General features: G+C 46.4%; 1 protein-coding gene across 1 annotated transcript in view; it reads right to left on the bottom strand.

Annotated features, from left to right (window-relative positions):
* Positions 1-21,634, bottom strand: part of rsph1 (radial spoke head component 1) — an 87,632-nt gene that overhangs the window by 49,958 nt on the left and 16,040 nt on the right. Inside the window, exons 3-4 of the mRNA XM_048540914.2 lie at positions 11,851-11,956; positions 5,552-5,642 (exon numbers count right to left, since the gene is read on the bottom strand). Of these exons, the coding sequence (XP_048396871.1) occupies positions 5,552-5,642; positions 11,851-11,956 (197 nt within the window). The remainder of the gene's footprint in view (positions 1-5,551; positions 5,643-11,850; positions 11,957-21,634) is intronic.

The following is a 21,634-nucleotide window of genomic DNA, read 5'->3' as shown; positions in this document are numbered from 1 at the left end:
GAAGTGAACGTTTATATTTGGGCATTAGCTAAACCTGAAATACTACACGTGTAGTGCCTCCCATCCGTACTCCTTCTCCAACAAAAAAGAAGTCTGTGTGGAGGGTCGGTAAGGTAAGGCTTTTTCTTTTTCTTTACTCTTTTGGCAGTCTAGAGTAAGGGGTATGGAAGCTAGGGCAGTTGCATGCTCCTCTTGTAGGATGTGGAGGTAAGGGTCACTATTAGTATCCCTTCTGACATCACCTGTGAGAAGTGCACCCAACTCCAGCTCCTCACAAACCGCGTTAGAGAACTAGAGCTGGAGCTGGATGAACTCCGAGTCATTCAGGAGGCTGAGGGGGTGATAGAGAGGAGTTATAAGGAGGTGGCCACACCCAAGGTACAAGAAAAAGGTATCAGGGATAATGGGAACTGCAGATGCTGGAGAATCCGAGATAACAAACTGTGGACTGGATGAACACAGCAGGCCAAGCAGCATCATAGGAGCACAAAAGCTGACGCTTTGGGCTTAGGCCCTTCATCAGAAAAGGGATTTTCTGATGAAGGGTCTAGGCCCGAAATGTCAGCTTTTGTGCTCCTAAGATGCTGCTTGGCCTGCTGTTCATCCAGTCCACGGTTTGTTATCACAGGAAAAAGGTAGTTGGGTGACTGTCAGGAAGGGGAAAGGGAATAAGCAGAGAGTGCAGGGATCCCCTGTGACCATTCCCCTCAATGATAAGTACACCGTTTTGGATACTGTTGGGAGGTACAATATAGATATAGAACATTACAGCACAGTACAGGCCCTTCGGCCCTCGATGTTGTGCTGACCTGTCATACCGATCTCAAGCCCATCTAACCTACACTATTCCACGTACGTCCATATGCTTGTCCAATGATGCCTTAAATGTACCGAAAGTTGGCGAATCTACTACCGTTGCAGGCAAAGCATTCCATTCCCTTACTACTCTCTGAGTAAAGAAACTACCTCTGACATCCGTCCTATATCTTTCACTCCTCAATTTAAAGCTATGCCCCCTCGTGCTCGCCGTCACCATCCTAGGAAAAAGGCTCTCCCTATCCACCCTATCTAACCCTCTGATTATTTTATATGTTTCAATTAAGTCACCTCTCAACCTTCTTCTCTCTAATGAAAACAGCCTCAAGTCCCTCAGCCTTTCCTCGTAAGACCTTCCCTCCATACCAGGCAACATCCTAGTAAATCTCCTCTGCACCCTTTCCAAAGCTTCCACATCCTTCTTATAATGCGTTGACCAGAACTGTACACAATACTCCAACTGCGGCCGCACCAGAGTTTTGTACAGCTTCACCATAACCTCTTGGTTCCGGAACTCGATCCCTCTGTTAATAAAAGCTAAAACACTGTATGCCTTCTTAACAGCCCTATCAACCTGGGTGGCAACTTTCAAGGATCTATGTACATGGATACCGAGATCTCTCTGCTCATCTACACTACTAAGAATCTTACCATTAGCCCTGTACTTTGCCTTCTGGTTACTCCTGCCAAAGTGCATCACCTCACACTTGTCTGCATTAAACTCCATTTGCTACCTCTCAGCCCAGCTCTGCAGCTTACCTATGTCTTTCTGCAACCTATAGCATTCTTCGTCACTATCCACAACTCCACTGACCTTAGTGTCGTCTGAAAATTTACTAACCCATCCTTCTACGCCCTCATCCAGGTCATTTATGTCTACCAGGGGAAAGCCACAGTGGCCAGGTCTCTGGCACTGAGCCTGGCTCTGTGGTTCAGAAGGGAAGAGCAGAGAATAGGAGAGCGATAGTGACAGGAGATTCACTGGTTAGGGGAACAGACAGGAAATTCTGTGGTACTGAGTGACTCTCCTGGATAGCATGTTGCCTCCCAGTGCCACGGTCATGGATGTCTTGGATTGAGTTTTCAGGATTCTTAAGGGGAGGGAGAGCAGTCAGAAGTCATGGGACACGTCGGTAACAATGACGCAGCTAGGAAATGGGATGAGGACGTGAAAAGTGATTATAGGGAGTTAGGATGGAAGCTGAAAACCAGGACAAGTAGTGTAGTAATCTCAGGATTACTACTGGTGCCATGGGCTAGTGAGGCTTGAAACAAAGAGAGAGTGCAGCTGAACATGTGGCTACAGAGCTGGTGTAGGAAGGAGGGCTTTAGGTTTGTGGAACATTGGGCTATCTTCTGGGGAAGATGGGACCTATACAGGAAGGATGGGTTGGACCTGAACTGGAGGGACACCAATATTCTGGGTGGAAGGTTTGCTAGAGCTCTTCAGATGGCAGGCGGATGGGAAGTGGAGCTGAGCTCAGAATATGGAATAGCCAATACAGAGACAAATAGAGGAAGCAGAGAGTCTGTGTAGAAGGATATGCAGTTGATAGGGCAAAGTGGCAGTCAGTGCGATGGGTTGAAGTGTGCCTACTTCAATGCCAGAAGTGTCAGGAATGAGAGTGACAAACTTAGAGCATCGACCAGTATTTGGAACTATGATGTTGTGGCCATTGCAGAGGCTTGGATAACACAGGGGCAGGAATGGTTGTTGGATGTTCCAGGATACAGATGTTTCAAAAGAATTAGGGAGGGAGGTAAAAGAGGTGGGAGGAGTGGCATTGCTAATCAGGGATAGTATCACAGCTGTAGGAAGGGAGGTCATGGAGGAGGGTTTCTCCACTGAGTCAGTGTGGGTGGAAGTCAGAAACAGGAAAGGAACAGTCACTTTATTGGGAGTTTTCTATAGGAACTTCAATAGCAACAGAAACACTGAGGAGCAGATTAGGAGACAGATTTCGGAAAGGTGTAAAAGTATTTGGGTTGTTGTCACGGGCGACTTCAACTTCCCTAATATAGACTAGAACCTCTGAAGTGCAAATAGTTTGGATGGAGCAGAGTTTGTCAGGTATGTCCAGGAAGGATTTCTGACTCAGAATGTAGATAGGTCGACGAGAGGGGAGCCCATATTGGATTTGGTGCTTGGCAATGAACCAGGTCAGGTGTCAGATCTCACGGTGGGAGAGCATTTCGGTGATAGTGATCGCAACTCTCTGACCTTTACTATAGTCATGGAGAGGGATAGGTGCAAATAGTATGGGGAAGTATTTATTTGGGGGAGGGGGAATTAATGCTATAATTAAAAAAGTGCTATTAGGGCAAAAGCTACACAGCACCACTTGGGATCAGATATTCTCAGGGAGATGCACGACAGAAATGTGGAGGTTGTTTCAGGGAGCAGTTGCTTCAGGTACTGGATAGGTTTGTCCCACTGAGGCAAGGAAAGGATAGTAAGGTGAAGGGATCTTGGATGACATGACATGTGGAACACCTAGTCAAGAGGAAGAAGAAAGCTTACTTAAGTTGTGGAAGTAAAGATGGAACAGGGCTCTAGAGGTCTACTAGGTAGTCAGGAAGGAACTGAAGACAGGACTTAGGAAAGTTAGAAGTGGGTATGAGAAAACCTTGGTGTGTAGGATCAAGGAAAACCCCAAGGCATTCTATACTGATGTGAGAAACAAAAGGATGGCTAGAGTGAGGGTAGGGTCAATCAGGGATTGTGGAAGGAACTTGTGTTCGGAATCAGAGAAGGTAGGGGAGATACTTAATGAATACTTTGCTTCAGTATTCACCAATGAGAGGGACCTTGACATTGGTTAGAACAGCATGAAACAGGCAGATATGCTCAAACAGGTTGATTTTTGGAAGGAGGATGTGCTAGAAAGTTTGAAAAACATGAGGATGGATAAGCCCCCTGGGATAGATGGGATATACCCAGGGTTTCTACGGGAAGCGAGGCAAGAGATTGCTGCCCATTTGGCAATGATCTTTGCGCTCTCACTGTCCACTGGAGTAGTGCCAGAAGATTGGAGGGTGGCAAATGTCATTCCCTTGTTCAAGGAAGGGAATAAGGATAAATCTAGAAATTACAGTCTTAGTTCTGTGGTGGGAAAATTATTGGAAAGGATTCTAAGAGATAGTATTTATGATTATTTGGAAAAGAAATAGTCAGCATGTCCTCGTTAGGGGGAGGTCATGCCTCACAAGCCTTATTGAACTCTTTGAGGATGTGACAAAACACATTGATGAAGGTAGAGCAGTGGATGTGGTGTATATGGATTTTAGCAATGCACTCGAAAAGTTTCCACATTTCATTCAGAAAGTAAGGATGCATGGGATTCAGGGAAATTTGGCTGTCTGGATACAAAACTGGCTGTCCAATAGAAGACAAAGGGTGAGGGTGGATGGAAAGTATTCAGCCTGGAGCTCAGTGACCAGTGGTTTTCTGCAGGGATCTGTTCTCGGACCTCTGCTCTTTGTGATCTTTATAAATGACTTGAATGAAGAAGTAGAGTTAATAAGTTTGCCGAAGACAGGAAGGTCGGAAGAGTTGTGAACAGCGTGGAGGGCTGTTGTAGGTTGCAACTGGATATTGACAGGATGCAGAGCTGGGCAAAGAAGTGGCAGATGGAATTCAACCCAGAAACGTGTGAAGTGATTCAGTCTGGAAGGAGGAATTTGAATGCAGAATACCGGGTTAATAGCAGTATTCTTGGCAGTGTGGAGGAACAGAGGGATCTTGGCGTCCACGTCCATAGATCCCTCAAAGTTGCAACCCAAGTTGATGGGGTTGTAAGGAAGGCATATGGTGTGTTGGCTCTCATGGGCAGAGGAATTGAGTTTAAGAGCTGGGAGGTTATGCTGCAGCTCTATAAAACTTTGATTAGACCACATTTGGAATATTGTGTTCAGTTCTTGTCACCTCATTATAGGAAAGATGTGGAAGCTTTATAGAGGGTGCAGAAGAGATTTAACAGGATGCTGCCTGGACTGGAGGGTAGCTCTTATGAGGAAAGACTGAGGGAGCCAGGGCTTTTTTCATTGGAATGAAGAAGGATTAGATGTGACTTGATAGAGGTTTACAAGATGATGAGAGGCATAGACACAGTGGATATGTCAGAGACTTTTTCCCAGGGCAGAAATGACTATTACAAGGGGGCATAATTTTAATGTGATTGGAGGAAGGTATAGGGGAGATGTCAGAGGTTAGTTCTTTACACAGAGAGTGGTGGGTGTGTGGAATGCGCTGCCTGCAGTGGTAGTGGAGTCAGATACTTTAGAGACTTTTATGTGACTCTCGGATAGGCACATGGAGGATAGTAAAATGTAGGGTATGCAGAGTAGATTGATCTTAGCAGGATAATAGGTTAACACCACATCGAGAGCCAAAGGCCTATACTGTGCTGTACAATTATCTGTTCTATGTTCTACAAAGCTGCAAATTGATCATATTGGAATTGGAATTGATCTGACTGTGTCCGAGGGTAAACTGCCTCAATCCGGACGGACAAGTAAAGCAACTTGATGTGGTTATATATTACAGTGAGATAAATTAGCCTGGACTTCAAAGGAATTCTAACTGCTGATGTTATCCCACCTCATGTCAACATCATCAACTCAGAATTTGGTAAACTTAATAAGTTACAAAGCTAAGCTTTAACAGCCCTCCCATCCCCATCCCAAAAATGAGCACAAGATTGCTATTACACTCAATATTAGTCCTATGTTGTACCTCTGATGAGCAAGCCATTCTCCAGTATATGTATCACCATTTGGATAATGATAAGTTCCTTCTCCATGTCGCTGATCATGTGCCCAGTTTCCTGCGAGAGACATAGAACAGAGTTGGTGGCTAACCAGGAGGTATTTCAGGATAGCAGGTTGTATCAGTGACTGACTAACTCCCAGTCATATGGTCCTGTCACAGTGTGATTGACTGAGCCCTTGATAGAGCATCTTTGTCATTTGTCACCGACTGGCTCTTGGATTTGGAGTGTTACTAAAAATCAAAAGAACTGCAGATGCTGTAAATCAGGAACAAAAACAGAAGTTGCTGAAAGTTTAGCAGGTCTGGAAGCATCTGTGAAGAAAAAATCAGAGTTAAGGCTCCATGGACAGTGACTCTTCCTGGAGGGAGTGTCACCAGACCCGAAACATTAACTCTGATTTTCTCTTCACAGATACTGCCAGACCTATTTGGAATGTCACTGGTGCCTGAGCCAACACACGGTTCTACCTCAAGCTGCAAGGTCTCTTGCAGTTTCTCACCATCACAGTTAGTAGACACAAAGAAAGTATTTTTATGATTGGCTAAGATCTGAACTCGTGGTAATGGTTTGCATGGGAATACACAACTCAATTGCCTATCCTGGCCTATCCCCTCACTAACTCCCCACCTTCACTCACCTTTACTGGCTCCATCCCCGCCTCTTTGACCTGTCTGTCTCCTCTCCACCTATCATCTCCTCTATCCATCTTCGATCCACCTCCCCCTCTCTCCCTATTTATTTCAGAATCCCCTTGCCCTCCCCCATTTCTGAAGTAGAGTCTAGGCCCGAAATGTCAGCTTTCCTGCTCCTCTGATGCTGCTTGGCCTGCAGTGTTCATCCAGGTCTACACCTTGCTATCTCAGATTCTCCAGCAGATGCAGTTCCGCCTTTCTCTGAAACAATTTTAACCCCAGTGTGAAGCCTTTTCTAAGGATGCCTACCTTGAAGAAGTTACCTTCCTCCCTCTGGAAAGACCTCAGTGGATCTCTGTCCCACAGCAACTCTCTCGTAATTTCTTCGGCCCTGAAACTGCTCGACCACATCCTGAAGCAAACCAGGTACAACAACCCCATTGCCTTTCTTAGTACCTGCCGATGGGACTGGATCATCCCCAGTGGGCTTCAGTCTACATTTAGGCCTTCTCAATTCCCCAACCGCAACAGCCACTACATTCAGAACATTGAGATCCTTCGAAAACATTTCTCCCTGAGATCCTTCAAACACACACTCACAGCGATGCATCGGCATCTCCTGGCACTACAACTAAACCTATATCAGCTCAGAGCCTCCATCTCCCAGACCTGCAAAGGACCTCTCCTGTTCTTCATTCTTCACAGGATCCACAACCTGAACTCATAATTCTACCTGGCTTTATTGGACACTAAAAACTGTTAGTACACTAAACTTACCGGTGCCTGCCAAGCAAAAGTAGACATTGGGCCAATCCAAATTGTTGCTGGAAGGCTAGTGATGGGAGACAAGGAAATAGCTGAAGAACTTAGTCAGTACTTTACGTCAGTCTTCACAGTGGAAGACATGAGTAGTCTCCCAACAATTAAGGAGAGTCAGGGAGCAGAGTTGAGTATGGTAGGCATTACAAAAGAGAAAGTGCTAGAAAAGCTAAAAGGTCTAAAAATTGATAAATCTCCTGGCCCCGATGGGCTACATCCTAGAGTTCTGAGGGAGGTGGCTGAGGAAATAGTGGAGGCTTTGGTTGTGATCTTTCAAAAGTCACTGAGTCTGGGAAAGTCCCAGATGATTGGTAAATCGCTGTTGTAACCCCCTTGTTTAAGAAAGGATCAAGACAAAAGATGGAAAATTATAGGCCGATTAGCCTAACCTCAGTTGTTGGTAAAATTCTAGAATCCATTGTTAAGGATGAGATTTCTAAATTCTTGGAAGTGCAGGGTTGGATTAGAACAAGTCAGCATGGATTTAGTAAGGGGATGTCGTGCCTGAAAACCTGTTAGAATTCTTTGAAGAGGTAAGAAGTAGGTTAGACCAGGGAAACCCAGTAGATGTTATCTATTTAGACTTCCAAAAGGCCTTTGATAAGGTGCCTCACGGGAGGCTGCTGAGTAAGATGAGGGCCCATGGTGTTCGAGGTGAGCTACTGGCTTGGATTGAGGATTGGCTATCTGACAGAAGGCAGAAAGTTAGGATAAAAGGTTCTTTTTCAAAATGGCAACCGGTGACGAGTGGTGTCCTGCAAGGTTCAGTGTTGGGGCCGCAGCTGTTCACTTTATATATAAACGATCTGGATGAAGGGACTGGGGGCATTCTGGTGAAGTTTGCCGATGATACGAAGATAGGTGGACAGGCAGGTAATACTGAGGAGGTGGGGAGGCTGCAGAAAGATTTAGATAGTTTCGGAGAGTGGTCCAGGAAATGGCTGATGAAATTCAATGTGAGCAAATGTGAGGTTTTGCACTTTGGAAAAAAGAATACAGGCATGGACTATTTTCTAAACAGTGAGAAAATTCATAAAGCAGAAGTACAAAGGGATCTGGGGGTGTTGGTCCAGGATTCTCTAAAGGTTAACTTGCAGGTAGAGTCTGTGATTAAGAAAGCGAACGTAATGTTGTTGTTTATCTCAAGAGGGTTGGAATATTAAAGCAGTGATGTGCTTCTGAGATTTCATAAAGCTCTAGTTAGGCCCCATTTAGAATACTGTGTCCGATTTTGGGCCCCCCACCTCAGGAAGGACATACTGGCCCCTGGAGCGTGTCCAGGTGAGATTCACACGGATGATCCCTTGAATGGTAGGTTTAACGTATGATTAACAGCTGAGGATCCTGGGATTGTATTCATTAGAGTTTAGAAAGTTGAGGGGAGATCTAATAGAAACTTACAAGACAATGTATGGCTTAGAAAGGGTGGACGCTGGGAAGTTGTTTCCGCTAGGTGGGGAGACTAGGACCCGTGGGGAAAGCCTTAGAATAGAGGGGGTAAATTTAAAACGGAAATGAGGAGACATTTCTTCAGCCAAAGAGTGGTGGGCCTGTGGAATTCGTTGCCATCGAGCGCAGTGGAGGCTGGGATGTTAAATGCCTTCAAGGCGGAGATTGATAAATTCTTGATCTCACAAAGAATTAAAGGCTCTGGGGAGAGTGCAGGGAAGTGGACTTGAAATGCCCATCAGCCATGATTAAATGGCAGACTGGACTCGATGGGCCGATTGGCCTTACATCCACTCTGATGTCTTATGGTATTATGCCACCCAACACAGGCCTCCTCCACCCCCACTAAATCTCCAACCCTACCCAGGACCTTCCCCACAATGTGCCTGCCGCCATTAGCCATGTGGACATTTTCGGAGCACCCACAGATACATCACATCCGCCGCCGCCAGGTACACCACTTCCGGTACTGCGAATGCTATCGACACCGCTGCTAATGCCACCACCTCGGTTTCTGAGGCCAACGCCACAGACATCAAAGACGCATCTGCTGACACCACTACTGCCACCTCAACCAACATCCAGGACTTAACGACCAACTCCGCACCTCCCAATGCCAATGTCGCTTTGTCCACTGCCGACGCCAACATCATTCCGCCCGCTGCTGACGTTGCTACGCCCACCACCTCCACAGCCAGCAGCTCCAGAGAAGACAATAACACCCAGCCCTGCTGGTCTTCACAATCCCCCCCAGACCTCCCCCTTACTGAGAACGAACAGTCAGTCCTCAGTAAAGGGCTCACCTTTGTCTCCCTCCACCCACACATCAAAGAATACCGGTCACATTTGGACATTAAGCAGTTTTTCTGCCGCCTCTGCCTCTGCGCTTACTCCTTCAACTGTGAGCCTAACCCTTCCTCTACTGACCCCTTCTCCCACCTCCAACACACCCCCCCTCCTCCTGGACACCACCCCAAGGCCTCCTACCCTCTCTCGACCTCTTCATCTCCAACTGCCGTCGAGACATCAATCACCACAACCTCTCCACCCCTCTCACCCACTCCAACCTCTCCCCCACAGAATGTGCAGCCCTCCGCTCCAATCTCAACCTCACCATAAAACCCGCGGACAAGGGAGGCGCAGTTGTAGTATGGCACACTGACCTCTACATTGTCAAGGCCAGATGCCAGCTCTCTGACACCTCCCCCTGGCGCCCCCTTGATCATGACTCCACCCTGACCACTAAAACATCATCTCCCAAACCATCCACAACCTCATCACTTCAGGTGACCTCCCACCCACAGCCTCCAACCTCATCATTCCCCAACCCCGCACCACCCGCTTCTATCTCCTTCGCAAAATCTACAAACCTGCCTGCCCTGGTCGACCCATTGTCTCCACCTGCTCCTGCTCCACCGAACTTATCTCTACTTATTTCAACTTCACTTTCTGCCCCTTGGTGCAGGAACTCCCCACCTATGTCCACGACATCACCCACGCCCTCCTCCTCCTCCAAGACTTTTGATTCCCCGGTCCCCAACAGCTCATCTTTACCATTGATGTCCAGTCCCTTTACAATTGCATTCCCCAGACAGATGTCCTAAAGGCTTCTTCCTGTCCCGCAGGCCTGACTAGTCCACTCCAATGACACCCTCATCCACTTAGCTGAACTCGTTCTCACCCTCATCAACTTTTCTTTCAATTCCTCCCACTTCCTACAGACGAAGGGGGCAGCCATAGGTATTTGCATGGGCCCAAGCTATGCCTGGCTCTTTGTAGGCTACATGGAACAATCCATCTTCCGTAGCTTCACTGGCCTTAAACCCCACCTCTTCCTCCATTGCATCGATGACTGTATTGGCGCCGCCTCGTGCTCCCACAAGGAGCTTGAACGGTTCATCCACTTCACCAACACCTTCCAACCCTACCTTAAGTTCACCTGGACCATCTCTGATGTCTCTCTCTCCTTCCTGGACTCTCTGTTTCCATCTCTGGCAACCACCTGGAAACCGATATCCATTTCAAGCTGACCGACCCTCACAGCTACCTAGAATACACCTCCTCCCACCCACCTTCCTACAAAAATGCCTTCCCCTATTCCCAACTCCTTTGTCTCCACCGCATCTGCTCCCAGGATGAGGCATTCCATGCCCGAACATCTCAGATGACCTCGTTTTTCAAGTACCGCAACTCTACCCCCTCAGTGGTCACGAACGCCCTCGACCCTCTCTCCCACATTTCCCGCAACTCATCACTCACATCCCCTCCCTGCAACAACAACCAAAACAGAATTCCCCTCGTCCTCATGTACCACCCTTCCAACCTCTGGGTCCAACGCATCATCCTCCGGCACTTCCGCAATCTGCAATCCGACCCCACCACCAAAGACACTTTTCCCTCCCCACCCTTATCTGCTTTCCAGAGGGACCACTCTCTCTGCCCCTACACCTCCCCCCTCACCCCCATCCCAGGCCCCATGAAGACCTTCTACATCAAGCAGATGTTCACCTACACATCTGCTAATGTGGTATACTGTATCCGCTGTTCCAGATGTGGCCTCCTCTACATTGGGAAAACCAAGCGGAGGATTGGGGACCGCTTTGCGGAACACATACGCTTGGTTTGCAACAAACATCTGCACCTCCCAGTCATGAACCATTTCAACTCCCCCTCCCACTCCTTAGACGACATGTCCATCCTGGGCCTCCTGCAGTGCCACAACAATGCCACCCGAAGGTTGCAGGAACAGCACGTCATATTTCTCTTGGGAACCCTGAAGCCCAATGGTATCAATGTGGACTTCGCTAGCTTCAAAATCTCTCCTCCTTCTACCGTATCCCAAAACTAGCCAAGTTTGCCCCCAACCCCTTAACCTGTCCTTCCTCCTACCTATCCCCTCCTCCCACCTCAAGCTCCATCCCCCTCTCCTACCTCCTAGACTCATGCCGCCCCCTTGACCTGTCTGTCCTCCCTGGGCTGACCCATCCCCTCCCTAACTCTCCACCTACACTCACCTTTACTGACTCCAAGATCCCCGCATCTTTGACCCATCCTCTCCACCTATCTTTTCCTTTATCCAACATGTATCCGCTTCCCCCTCTCTCCCTATTTATTTCAGAACCCCCTTCCCCTCCCCCATTTCTAAAGAAGGGTCTAGACCCGAAACATCAGCTTTCCTGCTCCTCTGATGCTGTTTGGCCTACTGTGTTCATCCATCTCTACACCTTGTTATCTGAACTGCCAAGGTGTCAGCTAATGAAAGTACAGCAAAGTACAGTTTGTGTCCTGTCCTTTGATGGCATGAGCAAGGTCTCCTTATTTCACACTGTATAATAATAGAAGACTAGATGGCAAAATCTCACCTTCATATTTGGAGCCATCTGGATAATAGAAGATTCCCTGGCCATGTTTCTTGTTCTGTACATATTCACCTACATAACGTGCTCCATTCTTAAATCTGTATGTTCCCTGCAACATAAATCAAAATTTAAAAGTGGATTGCAGAAAGGTGAGTCGCATAAATATTGTTACTCTTTGGAGGCTGCAATTTGCCTCTACATAAGGTGTTTCATTTAAAACCGGGCAAGTGACAAGCTAAGCACCACAAGACATGGGGAGCAGCAGAGCTATTCACACCCAGCATCTACATTTTTGGGAATTTCACATGGTGTGTTGATTAATATTCTTCAAACTAAACCAGGATTTTCAGACAGTAGAACACACAAACCAGACCCTATGTAAAAAAAACTGCCTCCCAATTCTTGTTTAAACCTTTCTCCTTTCACCTTAAAGATATGCCCCCTAGTCTTGAAATCCCCCACCCAGGGAAAAGACATCCGCAATCCACCTTATTCACACTCCTCACTAGATAGACAGATAGAATAGATAGAACAATACAGCGCAGAACAGGCCCTTCGGCCCTCGATGTTGCGCCGACCTGTGAACTAATCTAAGCCCCTCTCCCTACACCGTCCCATCATTATCCATATGCTTATCCAAGGACTGTTTAAGTGCCCCTAATGTGGCTGAGTTAACTACATTGGCAGGCAGGGTGTTCCACACCCTTACCACTCTCTGCTTTTTCCCAGAGTGGGGGACTCAATTACTAAGGGTCATGAGTTCAAAGTGAGAGGAGGAAAGTTTAAGGGAGATATGCGTGGAAAGTTCTTTACACAGAGGGTGGTGGGTGCCTGGAATGTGTTGCCAGCGGAGGTGGTAGACGCAGACACGTTAGCGTCTTTTAAGATATATTTGGACAGGTACATGGATGGGCAGGGAGCAAATGGACACAGACCGTTAGAAAATAGATGACAGGTTAGACAGAGGATCTTGATCGGCACAGGCTTGGAGGGCCGAAGGGCCTGTTCCTGTGCTGTAGGTTTCTTTATTTCTTTGTTTGTTGTTTCTGAGCAAAGAACCTGCCTCTGACATCTGTCTTAAATCTATCACCCCTCAATTTGTAGCTATGCCCCCTTGTACAAGCTGAAGTCATCATCCTCAGAAAAAGACTCTCACTGTCCACCCTATCTAATCCTCTGATCATCTTGTATGTCTCTATTAAATCCCCTCTTATGAACCTCTATAATGTCACTTCTCAACCACCTAAGCTCGAGTGAAAAATGTTTCAGCCTGTCCAGCCTCTCTTTATAACTTAAACCCACCATTCCCAGCCTCATCCTGCTAAATCCCTTTTGTACTCTCTCCAGCCAGTCTTTATAACTCAAATCTACCATTCCCGGTCTCATTCTTTTAAATCCCTTTTGTACCTTCTCCAGCTTCTTTTTTCACTCAAACTCGCCATTCCCAGCCTCATCCTGCTAAATCCCTTTTGTACTCTCTCCAGCCAGTCTTTATAACTCAAATCTACCATTCCCGGTCTCATTCTTTTAAATCCCTTTTGTACCCTCTCCAGCTTCTCTTTATAACTCAAGCCCACCATTCCCGGACTCATTCTTTTAAATCCCTTTTGTACCTTCTCCAGCTTCTTTTTTCACTCAAACTCGCCATTCCCGGCCTCATCCTGCTAAATCCCTTTTGGACCCTCTCCAGCCACTCTTTATAACTCAAACCCATCATTCCTGGCCTCATCCTGCTAAATCCCTTTTGGACCCTCTCCAGCCACTCTTTTTAATTCAAACTCACCATTCCCAGTCTCATCCTGCTAAATCCCTTTTGGACCCCCTCCAGGTTCTGTGGTCAAAAACGAGACTCCCGAATAGTATGTTGCCTCCCAGGTGCATGGGTCAGGAATGTCTCAGATCGACTGCAGGACATTCTGGAGGGGGACGGTGAACAGCCAGCTTCATGATGCATATATGCACCAATGATATGGGTAATAAATGGGATGAGGTCCTACAAGTATAATTTAGGGAGTTAGGAGCCAAGTTAAAAAGTAGGACCTCAGAGGGAGTAATCTCAGGATTGCTACCAGTGCCATGTGCTAGTCAGAGTAGAAATGAAAGAATAGGCAGGATATATGAGTGGCTTGAGAGAGGGAGAGAAATGAGTGCAGGAGGGAGGGGGTTCAGATATTTGTGACATTGGGACCAGTTCTGGGGGAGGTGGGTCTATTACAAATCGGACGGTCTACACCTGGGCAGGACTGGAACCAATGTCCTGGGGATGCTTTTGCTAACGCTGTTGGTGAGGGTTTAAGCTAATGTGGCAGGGAGATGGGAACCAAATGAGGAGGTTAGTGGACAGTAAGGAGGTAGTCACTAAAGCCTGTAAGGAACGAGATAATGAAGTCAGTGTGACTAGTTGGCACAGAGCAGATGATGAACGCAAAGGAACAGGTGGTCTGAGGTGCATTAGTTTTAATGCGAGAAGTGTAGTAGGTAAGGCAGATGAGCTTAGGGCTTGGATTAGTACCTGGGAGTACGATGTTATTGCTATTACTGAGACTTGGTTGAGGGAAGAGCAAGATTGGCAACTAAATATCCCAGGATATAGATGCATCAGGCAGGATAGAGACGGAGGTAAAAGAGGTGGAGGAGTTGCATTTCTGGTCAAAGAGGGTATCACAGCCGTACTGAATGAGGGCACAATGGAGGACTGCAGAGCTTAGAAATAGGAAGGATGCAGTAACAATGTTGGGGCTGTACTACAGGCCTCCCAACAGCGAGCGTGAGATAGAGCGACAAATATGTAAACAGATTACGGAAAGATGTTGGAGCAACAGGGTGGTGGTAATGGGAGATATTAATTTTCCCAACATTAACTGGGATTCACTTAGTGTTAGAGGTTTAGATGGAGCAGAATTTATAAGGAGCATCCAGGAGGGTTTTCTAGAGCAATATGTAAATAGCCCAACTTGGGAATGGGCCATATTGGACCTGGTGTTGGGGAATAAGCCCGGCCAGGTGGTTGAACTTTCAGTAGGGGATTACTTTAGGAATAGTGACCGCAATTCTGTAAGTTTTACAATACTCATGGACAAAGACAAGAGTGGTCCTAAAGGAAGAGTCCTGAATTGGGGAAAGGCCAACATCCCAAAATTCAGTAGGAGCTGGGGAATGTGGATTGGGAGCAGCTGTTTGAGGGTGAATCCACATTTGATATGTAGAAGGTTTTTAAAGAGAGGTTGATTAGAGCGCAGGACAGACATGTCCCTGTGAAAATGAGGGACAGAAAGGGCAAGATTAGGGAGCCATGGATGACAGGTGAAATTGTGAGACTAGCAGAGGAAAAAGGAAGCATACATAAGGTCTAGGTGACTGAAAACAGACAAACTTTGGAAGAATATTGGAAAAGTAGGACCAATCTGAAATGAGGAATTAAGGGGGCGTGAAGGGTCATGAAAAATCTTTAGCAAACGCGGTTAGGGAAAATCCCGAAGCCTTTTAATCATGCATAAGGAGCAAGACGGTAACTAGAGAAAGGGTTGGCCCGCTCAAGGACAAAGGAGGCAAGTTATGCGAGGAGTCAGTGAAAATATGTGAGATATTTAATGAGTACTTTGCATCAGTATTCACCGAGGAGAGGGACATAATGGACGTTGAGGTTAGGGATAGATTTTTGATTACTCAAGGTCAAATCAGCATAAGGAAGGGGAGAAGTGTTGGGTATTCTCAAAGGCATTTGGGTAGACAAGTTCCCAGGTCCAGATGGGATCTATCTCACGTTTCTGAGGGAAGCGAGATAGGAAATAGCTGGGGCCTTAACAGATATCTTTGCAGCATCCTTGATCATGGGTGAGGTCCCGGAGGCCTGGAGAATTGCTAATGTTGTCCCCTTGTTTAAAAAGGGTAGCAAGGATAATTCAGGAAATTACGGACCGGTGAGCCTGATGTCAGTGGTGGGGAAGCTGCTGGAGAAGATACTGAGGGATAGGATCTATTCACATTTGGAAGAAGATGGGTTTATTAGTGATAGGCAGCATGGTTTTGTGCAGGGAAGATGATCTCTTACCAATTTGCTAGAATTCTTTGAGGAAGTGACAAAGTTGATAGATGAGGGAAGGGCTTGTTGATGTCATATACATGGACTTCAGTGAAGCGTTTGATAAGGTTCCCCATGGCAGGCTGATGGAAAAGTGAAGTCGCATGGGGTCCAGGCTATACAAGCAATATGGATAGAGCACTAGCTGGACAACAGGAGACAGGGAGTTTCTCAGTATAGAGCAGTGCTGGATCTGGTCCCAGGGAAGGAAGCCATATAAGTGTTCAAAGTGGCAGTAGGGTAACAATAGGGACCACAATACAGTACGGTTCAAATTTGTTCTGGACAAGGTAAAATATTACCCTATCCATGTCCCTCATGATTTTATAAATCTCTATAAAGTTATCCTTCAGCCTCTTAAGCTCCAGGGGGGAAAAAAGTCTCATCTTATTCATCCTCTCCCTACATGTTGCTCGGACTGGACGGTTTGAGATGTAGGGAGAGGATGAATAAGATGAGGATTTTTTTTCCCCTGGAGCTTAAGAAGCTGAAGGGTAATTTTATAGAGATTTATAAAATCATGAGGAGCATGGATAGGGTAAATAGTCAAGGTCTTTTCTCCAGGGCAGGGGAGTGCAAAACTAGAGGGCATAGGCTTAAGATGAGAGAAAGATTTAACAGGGGCCTGAGGGGCAAAGTTTTCACACAAAAAGTGATGCACGTATGGAAGGTACTGTCAGAGGGGATGGGGAGGCATGAGCAACTACAGCATTTAAAAGGTATCTGGACAGGTACATGAATAGGAAGGGTTGAGAGGAATATGGGCCAATTCTGGCAAATGGGACTGGATCAGTTTAAGTTTTCTGGTTAGTGTGGACAAGTTGGACTAAAGGGCGTGTTTCCGTGCTATATAATTCTGTGACTCTAAGTGATTGACTCTGAAGTAGCCTCTGAAATGGCCCAGTGAGACATTTAATCCAAGAGGTGCTTAGGGCAACAAATGCCAGAACATCCAGTGATGCTGACATCATAGAAACACAGAAATATAGAAAATAGGAGCAGTAGGTCATTTGGCGCTTCAGTCATGATCTGCCATTCAATACGATCATGGATGACCATCCAATTCAGTACTTTGTTCTCACATTCTCTCCATACTCTTTGATCCCTTTAGCCATAAGAACGATATCTAACTCCTTCTTAAAAACATTCAAAATCCTTGCTACAACAGCTTTCCCTGTTGGAGAATTCCACAGGCTCACCACTTTGGGCGTGAAGAAATTTCTCCTCACCTCAATCCCAAATAGCTAACCACATATTCTTTGACGTTGACCTCGGGTTCTGGTCTCCCTAGTCATTAGCAACATCCTCTTTGTAGCTCCGTTTAGCCCTGTTACAATTTTAGAGGTTGGAGTTTCTATCTAACCACCCCTCATTCTACTAAAGTGCAGTGAATATCGTTCTAAATGAACCACTCTCACATTATGTGTCAGTCCCTCCATCTAAGGAAACAGTCTGGTAAACCTTCATTGCACTGCCTCTACAGCCAGAGCATCCTTCCTCAGATAAGGAGACCAAAATGCCACACAACTCTCCAGATACAATCTTAGCAAGGCTCTGTATAATTGCAGCAAGACATCCCTGCTCCTGCACTCGAATCCTCTGGCTATGAAGGTCAACATACCATTTACCTTTTTCATCACTTGCTGCACCTGTACGCTGACCCTCAGTGACTGGTATTCAAGGACACCCAGGTCTTGTTGCAGCCAAGATAACAAGTGTGAAGCTGGATGAACACAGCAGGCCAAGCAGCATCTCAGGAGCACAAAAGCTGACGTTTCGGGCCTAGATCCTTCATCAGAGAGGGGGATGGGGAGAGGGTTCTGAAATAAATAGGGAGAGAGGGGGAGGCGGATCGAAGATGGATAGAGGAGAAGATAGGTGGAGAAGAGAGTATAGGTGGGGAGGTGGGGAGATGGGGAGGGGATAGGTCAGTCCAGGGAGGACGGACAGGTCAAGGAGGTGGGATGAGGTTGGTAGGTGGGAAATGGAGTTGCGGCTTGAGGTGGGAGGAGGGGATAGGTGAGAGGAAGAACAGGTTAGGGAGGCGGGGACGAGTTGGGCTGGTTTTGTGATGTGGGGGGGGAGGGGGCGAGCTGGGCTGGTTTTGGGATGCAGTGGGGGAGGGGGAGATTTTGAAGCTTGTAAAGTCCACAGTGATACCATTGGGCTGCAGGGTTCCCAAGCGGAATATGAGTTGCTGTTTCTGCAACCTTCGGGTGGCATCGTTGTGGCACTGCAGGAGGCCCATGATGGACATGTCGTCTAAGGAATGGGAGGGGGAGTTAAAATGGTTCGCAACTGGGACGTGCAGTTCTTTATTGCGAACCGAGCTAAGGTGTTGTGCAAAGCGGTCCCCAAGCCTCCGCTTGGTTTCCCCAATGTAGAGGAAGCCACACCGGGTATAATGGATACAGTATACCACATTGGCAGATGTGCAGGTGAGCGTCTGCTTAATATGGAAAGTCATCTTGGGGCCTGGGATGGGGGCGAGTGAGGAGGTGTGGGGGCAAGTGTAGCACTTCCTGCGGTGGCAGGGGAAGGTGCCGGGTGTGGTGGGGCTGGAGGGGAATGTGGAGCGACAAGGGAGTCATGGAGAGAGTGGTCTCTCTGGAAGGCAGACAAGGGTGGGGATGGAAAAATGTCTTGGGTGGTGGGGTCGGATTGTAGATGGCGGAAGTGTCGGAGGATGATGCGTAGTATCTGGAGGTTGGTGGGGTGTTATATGAGGATGAGGGGGATTCTATTAGGGCGGTTGTTGCGGGGGCGTGGTGTGAGGGATGTGTTGCGGGAAATGCGGGAGACACGGTCAAGGGCGTCCTGGACCACTGTGGGGGGCAAGTTGCGGTCCTTGAAGAATGCGGACATCTGGGATGTACGGGAGTGGAATATCTCATCCTGGGAGCAGATGCGGCAGAGGCGAAGGAATTGGGAATAGGGGATGGAATTTTTGCAGGAGGGTGGGTGGGAGGAGGTGTATTCTAGGTAGCTGTGGGAGTCGGTGGGCTTGAAGTGGTGTTGCAGCCACCCTCTTTTGCAATTTATCACCATTCAGATAATAAACTGCTTTCCTGCTTTTGCCATCAGTGGATAGATTCACATTTATCCACATTATACTTGATTTGCCATGCATTTTCTGACTTGCAAGCCCCCCTCCAAGCCACTCAACCTACTGACTTGAAAGTATATTGTCATTCTTTCACTGCCATTGGATCAAAATCCTGGAATTCCCTCAATAAGATAATTGTGGGTCCACCCACAGCAGGTGTAACCACAGCGGTTCAAGAAGACAGCTCCCCACCACCTTCTCAAAGGCAACTAGGGATCGACAATAAACGCTGGCCATATAGCTAGTGCTGGCCACATCCCATGAATGAATTAAAAAGAAATACTTCTTAATCTTCTCTACTCCAAGGAGAATAAATCCAATCTCTGTAATCTTTCCTTGTGTCTAAAATTCTTCACTCCTGGTATCATTCTCGGTAATTTCCTTTGAACTCTCTCCCGGGCCTTCTTAATAACTGTTTCAACTTGCCTGGCTACCTTCAGGGAATCATGCATGTGAACCCTGAGGTCCCTCTGCACCTGTACTCCCCTTAGAGTTGTATCATTGAGCCTGTATTTTGTTTCTGTATTTCTTCTAACAAAATGCATTATCTCAGTGAATGGAAATACTCACTCAACTTGTTCACATCACATTGAAACATCTCTGTATCTTCCCCATAATCCACCCTCCCATCTAGTTTTGTGTCATCTGCAAACTTGAAAATAGTGCATGTACTTCTCTCATCTAAATCATTAATATATGTTGTGAATAGAATTCCAAGAATGAATAAACAAAAATTGGACTTAATTTTTTTTACATTTACTTGTGCCCTTGAACTGAGTGGCTTGCCAGGCTGTTTCAGAGGGAAGTTAAAAACCAATGACACTGCTGTGGGTCTGGAGTCACATGTAGATCAGACCAGGTAAGGATGGCAGATGGGTTTTTTATTCAATCAGCAATGGTTTCAGTCATTTGTAGATTCTTAATTCAAGATTTTTAAAAATTTAATTTAAATTCCACCATCTGCCACAGCAAGATTTGAACCTGAGTCCCCACAGCACTAGCTAAGTTTCTGGATTAGTACTGTAGCAATAATACCACTAGACCATTGCTTCCCCAATGAACATAATCACTCAGAGGATGGTGAGCCTAAGGAATTCTTTACAACAGAAGGCGGTGGAATCCAGGTCAATAAATATATTCATGAAAGAAATAGACAGATTTATGGGGATTTATAAAGGTGTCCAGATGCACATGGAGAAAGCAGGATTATGGTCCTGATTTAGAGGTTCATGTTGAATGAAAGAGTAGGCTTGATTGGCTGAAAGGTCTATTCCTATTCCACTTTCTAAATTATCATATTTCTAATTGCAGTGTACTAAACCTGCTCCTGATGACATTAATTCAGGCAGAAGACAGCAGGAATTAAGCCTCAAACTATTCTGTTCCATATTGCCCAGCACCTTTCCCACCATACCAGTCCTCAGCAGGGAAAACAAAATGTTTTATATCTAAAAACCTTGCATTTACACTTATATTCAGTGTATCAAATGTGAAACCTTGTAATGTGGTTGGGTTTTAAACTGCCTCCTCCCAATTTAAGGTAAACCAGAACATGGTGTGATCATACGAATTCTTTCCAGAGACAGACCCATGTGATCTGTAACCAAAACCTATCAAGGTTCAGCTGATGATGGGAACTGCAGATGCTGGAGAATCCGAGATAATAAAATGTGAGGCTGGGTGAACACAGCAGGCCAAGCAGCATCTCAGGGGCACAAAAGCTGACGTTTCGGGCCTAGACCCTTCAAAATGCCTCTGTAATCATATTAACATTTATTAAATTCTGCTGTACCATCTCAGAAGAAACCGTCAAAACGTGACAGGAAGATCCTTAACAATTCCCCTTGCTTAAACCAATAAAATATTTGGGGAGCTGTTTTGAGCTGAAGTCAGTCCATTTTCCAGCAAAAGAGATTTCACTGTAAAACACCATAACCCAGAAGGTCATTCAGGCCAGAGACAAACACATCTGCTTTCTTTGCCTAGTATCCCTTCTGAACCTGCTGTGTCTTTGGGTGGTTTCACTAGCACCTCACTCAGAAAAGTATTGCCATGCAAAAATGTTGATTGATTTGTACCATAAATATTTGGCATCACATTGTCCCCACAACGCTCACTCAATACTATAAATTGCTGTCCCTAGTCTTTGTGCCATCAGCCAGCAGGAATAGTTCTTACCTTGTCTATCTTATCGAACCCTGACATTAACTTGTACACCTCTATCAAATCTCCCCTCATTGTCCTTGGAACAAAGTAAGTTATCCCCAGTTTCATCTGCCAAATTTTGAAGCTAGAAGTGGCCCACCTACGGAAGCATTCAGAAAATCAACTGCCCTTCCTTTGTGTTGGGGTCTAAAAACAGTCAGCTGAACCTTAGATAATAAAATGTGAGGCTGGATGAACACAGCAGGCCAAGCAGCATCTCAGGAGCACAAAAGCTGACGTTTTGGGCCTAGACCCTTCATCAGAAAGGGGGATGGGGAGAGGGAACTGGAATAAATAGGGAGAGAGGGGGAGGCGGACCGAAGATGGAGAGAATTATGTTCATCCTGGTTATTCATACTAAGTCATCACATGAAGATATTCTTTTAAGTAAAGAA

The sequence above is a fragment of the Stegostoma tigrinum genome, chromosome 12, assembly GCF_030684315.1.
Source record: "Stegostoma tigrinum isolate sSteTig4 chromosome 12, sSteTig4.hap1, whole genome shotgun sequence".
Taxonomy (NCBI): domain Eukaryota; kingdom Metazoa; phylum Chordata; class Chondrichthyes; order Orectolobiformes; family Stegostomatidae; genus Stegostoma; species Stegostoma tigrinum.
Note: the sequence above shows the minus strand (reverse complement) of the source record. Positions and strands in the feature narration are given on the sequence as shown.